This window comes from Pyrus communis, chromosome 14 (assembly GCF_963583255.1).
Source record: "Pyrus communis chromosome 14, drPyrComm1.1, whole genome shotgun sequence".
Lineage (NCBI taxonomy): Eukaryota > Viridiplantae > Streptophyta > Magnoliopsida > Rosales > Rosaceae > Pyrus > Pyrus communis.
In genome coordinates, this window is record NC_084816.1 from 53407 (window position 1) to 58138 (window position 4732).

At 40.6% G+C, this 4732-nt stretch overlaps 1 protein-coding gene across 1 annotated transcript; it reads right to left on the reverse strand.

Moving 5' to 3' along the window:
• Positions 1–608: 608 nt before the first annotated feature.
• On the reverse strand, positions 609–2658 carry LOC137715786 (L-ascorbate oxidase homolog). Its single transcript, XM_068455134.1, has 2 exons — positions 1195–2658; positions 609–1064 (listed from the first exon to the last, which is right to left on the reverse strand). Exons 1-2 carry the CDS (start codon positions 2550–2552, stop codon positions 764–766), a joined length of 1659 nt encoding a protein of 552 aa, XP_068311235.1. The 5' UTR covers positions 2553–2658; the 3' UTR covers positions 609–763.
• Between the last annotated feature and the right edge of the window lie 2074 nt (positions 2659–4732).

The window sequence follows — 4732 nt, forward strand, 5'->3', positions numbered from 1 at the left end:
AAATATACCTAGTCAAGAGGGACATAAACCTAACATTTCATAATACAAAAAAAAAAAAGATAAAAAAATACATGAAAAGAAGAGGAGACATAAACCTCACCCTTTTAGAAACAAAAACAACAAAGAAAGAGAGGAGGGGGGGGCATGAAACCGAACCCCACTAAAGCTGAACCTAAATTATAGGTCTAACAATAAAACAGAAACCAAGAAAGCCAACATAGTTTGAAAATAAAGCGAAAACCAAGATAAGCTAATACTAAATTTATTCAAATTTGATGAAGGGTATCCACCAAAGAGTTAATTTGAAATATAAATTCTTTTAAAGGAAAACTAAGAGAAATGGTTTGAAAATTTTGAGTTTTAACGATAAGGACAAAATAAAGGGTAAAGTGAATAGTACCAGGATTGACTTTTTAGTGTAAAAATGTGGTTTTTAGTTAAATTGAACAGTACTAGAAGCTTTTCGTTAAAATTCCCTTCTTTTAAACCATATATTTATGTTTCAGATTTTTTTTATTATATGTATGTATTGAGTCTAATGTTAATAATTCATAGCTAGCTAGCGAGCATCGACTTGGTAATGTGGGCTGGAACAGGAGAGATGGATATATGATAATATTAGAACTGTAAATTTATTGCATTTTGGAAAGGGTTGATACATGCATGATCAATCAGCCACTCCATTGCTTGATGGCCATTCCTTTTGGTGTTACAGTACTAGCTAGCATGTATATAATATGCCAGTGGATGACGATGTGATCGTTTACGCGCTGTATGGAGGTGGCTTAGGCAAATCCATGACAATGCCACAGAGTTGGGTGGTCTCTGGGAGGTTGTACTCGTCCCTGAGGGAGTGTGCAGGTGACAGGACGCTCACGTAGAACTGTTGGCCGAGGTAGCGCCTCTCCGGTTGTTCCGACCTCACGTTCCACATTCCGGCATTGTCGAAGGTCAACATTATGGCCGCCCAGGATTTGGGGAACACTTGGATGGTGTGCCTGCTCACTCCGTCCAGAAGGTTGTAGTTCTTTCTCTTTTCTGGGGTCCACCTCCCGGGCTCAATGCTGCACGTAAGAGTAGCATTGATTGATTATATTATATATGAATATGTAAGTAATATTAGCTACCTAGTTAGGTATAAATATGTAGAGATTACATATTACATAGAAGAGAGAGACTAGGTAGGGGACTTACGCGACGGCAAAGAAGGAGTATCCATCCAAATGCCATGACTGAATGCTCTTCTCGTGGTTCTCAAAGATGATCTCTACAAAGTCACGGAAGGTCTGGTTGACAACGTTGGGTGCCAAGGTGACCTTGTCCTCCACGGTGGCTCGGGGTTCATCCTGGATAGTGTCGTACTTGAAGACCTTGTCGGCCACACCAAAGTACTCAGCCAGCTTGAGTGGGGTTTCGGATTCCACGTGGGAGACTCCGTTGATGGCATAGCGGAGCTTGCCATTCACCCTCGAGGCGGAGTTGACGATCTTGATGGTACGGGTGATGTTGATCTTTCCGTAGTGGTAGGAGCCCTGAGGATTAGGCCTGGCGGCGCTGGCAGTAAGGTTCCAGCGGAAGGAACGGAACTGGTTGAGAGACCAGGCCCATCCTACGGGAGCTTCGGGGAGCTCGGGGGATGCAGGGCCGTTACCGTTTTCGTAGCGGATTATGCCTTTGCCGGTGAGCACGGTCTTGGTGAATCGGGTCGAGGCCACCATGTAGTAGTCCTTGCGCTCTTTGTCGGCAGTGACGAGCAACGAGAAGCATTGCCCCACGTGCACGTCAAGGGACTCGTAGGTGTTCTGGACGGTGTGGGAGCCCTCCATCTCGACAAGCTTCAAGGGGTGGCCTTGGATCCTGAAGTTGAGGGAGTTCTTGAGCCCCACGTTGCAGACCCTGTACTTGTAGGTCTTCCCTGGCTTCATCGTGAAGAGGGGCTCGTCTTTGCCGTCTCCCTTGGCGTTCTTGCCGTTGATTAGGATGCCATCGGGCCTTCCCATGGTGCGGCCGCTGTCCAATAATTTCTTGAGAGCGGTGTGGCTTTTGGTGTACCAGTCGCCGATCATGACGGTGTATTCATCCTCGGGATCAGCATAGGGGACGGGAATGAGCAGACGACTGTTGATGCGGAGTCCACCAAAGCCGCCTGCTGCCCTGTGCATGGCAGTGACGGGATAGTACATGTAGCTCCCGATCTGATCCTTGACTTGGAAGCGGTAGGTGAAGTTGGTGCCAGGGGCGATGGGGCACATGGTTCCAAGGGTTCCATCCTGCCACGAATTCTTCCTCTGCTGGATGCCGCTCCATGTCAAAAGGAATGGCTCATCGAGGTTGTTGAAGACGTTCAGGACGATGTTGTTGTTGGAGGTGGAGTTGATGTTGGGTCCTGGGAACTGGCCATTGATGAGAATTGCTTGCTGGGGGACTCCGAGGGGAGAGATGGTTCCGTAGGTGACATTCCATGTGAAGAACAGGTAAGGGTCTTCTCCCTGGACCACCGAAAGTGCCCCGGCTGAGAGGCACAGCAACAGCGCATACATCACGGAAGCCATCTCTCTCTCTCTCTTATTCCTATCGATCTATTAATTTCAACCCTTTCCTCACGCAATATATAATTAATTCCTATCGATATCTATGGTTTTATTTGAAGAAGACTGTTGCTTCTTCTTCTACGATCTTTCTCGTTCCCAATTCTTCCCTTTTTATACACTTGTTTCATAGTTTTTCCATCGCTCAAATTAACTTTCCGGAAACGTCTCTCAGCCCGCGCTTCTTTCTTGTCCCTTGCATTGCGCCTGCCCTTGCATTTTCTTTTCCTCCTATTTTTTCACCTTTGGACCCCTCTTCCTGACAAACACCACCACGCATGCACTAACAAAACAACCAAGAACACGTCAAAAGATTCAACCACCCGTGGCTAAGGGTGGTTGTTTTAACCGAAAATATTGTGCCGGGAGATTGCAATACATAAAATGAGCCATTTTAACTTGAGAAACTTTCATTTTTTTTGTTTGTTTATTGATAGGATTAAATTTACACCACAAAGTCGCATAAAAATGTCCTGTTAATTTTCCTTATTAACACTAAGATTTGTCAATTGTAGCATACGAAAATATAGGGGTTTTTCCATGGAAGATTGTCTTGCCTAACTACTTAAAGTACCACAAAAACTAGGCTGCTGTCCTAATGACCAGCCATTGAAAAATAATTATTAGACTAACTTACAGTTATCTAAATTCAATAAAATTTTATAAGCAAATACTAGACACATAGAGGTACACTCACACAAAATTTCAAGAATTTTGGAGTTGGTTTGCTATTTTAATTAAATTAAAAAAAAAAGCATAATAGCAACAATGATAAAATGACGAAAAATAGAATTTAGTTCACAAATTAAGAAAATGAGTTAGGGGAAGTGCTATCCAACACCAAATAATCGTATAAACATGTTATATTTCATTCAAATTCCTTTTATTTCTGGATCAAGATGCTTAAGTTGGCTCACTATTAGAACTCAACTTATTATTCTCTCTTACGTAGTATGTTAAGAGAATGGTGTTTTCAACTTAATCTCTAGCATGCAATCTAGAATGGCGTGTTCATCAATTTATGAAGTAGAAATCATTAAGAACGAAAAGAGTTTGAATCAACACAAGGCATCGTAAATACTGGCGTTGTCTTACTTATCCTATAAATTGGTTCACATGTTAATCACAATTAACAAGTACTACTCTAGATCATATGTAGGTCCTCATTCGGTAAGGGTAGGCACACACATGTTCATAGCATTAGAATCCTATATATACTTACTAAGTATGCATCCATAGAAAACACAAAGTTTTCATCACTGACATAGGTAGTGAACCAATTTTCATCCTTCATAAGAGAAATTCAAACAAAAAGTCATAAGAAACTTGCAATCATTTTTGAGGCTTCAAACAACCGTTAACTTCTAGAAATTAGTTACAAATAATTCTTCAATTAAACCAAAAGAAAGACATGAGTTTGAGAAGATGAAACTAAAAGAATAGAGTGTTATCCTTGTTGCCTTTCCTCACTCGCTCTTGCTGCCTTCTTGTTCTCTTCTCCACATTTGGCTTCTTTTCTTTTCTTTTCTTTTCATAACCTTTCAAATGTGTTATGGTTCCCATCATCATGACAATTCATTCCTAATTAAAGCCAATTAGTATGGAGACTTGTGGTTTTCTTTGCTGCATCAATTATGGCTGCTAAGATTTATTGTGTTTATTGCTTTCATTGCTTTCTTGTCAATTGCAAACTGCTCAGCCTTTTGGGAACCTTTAAGTATTAAAATGAGCATAACTTCTTCTAAAAAAATGATATAAAAGTCAAAAAGTGCTCTAGAAAATAGACATTCGTAGCTTTCCACGCACATGAGGCTCATTCTTTGATTCATTATGAGTTGTTCGCAACTCGCTGCCAAAGTCAGCTGATTTGCACATGCAGTTTTGATGAATTTGCTATTTAAAATCTCAATTGTGCTCCTTTTCTCTTCTTTGCTTGAAAAATCCTACAAAACACAAAAACAAAGTAAATAGCTCAAAAATATAAGGAACTAACTTAGAAAAGACAAGTAAATTTGATGTAAAATAATATATATATATATATATATATATATATATAAAATAATCAGAAAAAAATGATTAAAACGTAATATTCCCATGATTGAAGATAAAACTCTCTTTAGCGCAAAGTCAAGAGTGTGCTGATA

What these genes read in the sequence shown, in the direction of transcription:
- LOC137715786 (XM_068455134.1), bottom strand. Translation starts at nt 2,552, where the DNA reads ATGGCTTCCGTGATGTATGCGCTGTTGCTGTGCCTCTCAGCCGGGGCA. An exon ending in TACTCCTTCTTTGCCGTCGC is followed by an intron (nt 1,065 to 1,194) that starts GTAAGTCCCCTA and finishes TCTTACGTGCAG; the next exon opens with CATTGAGCCCGGGAGGTGGA.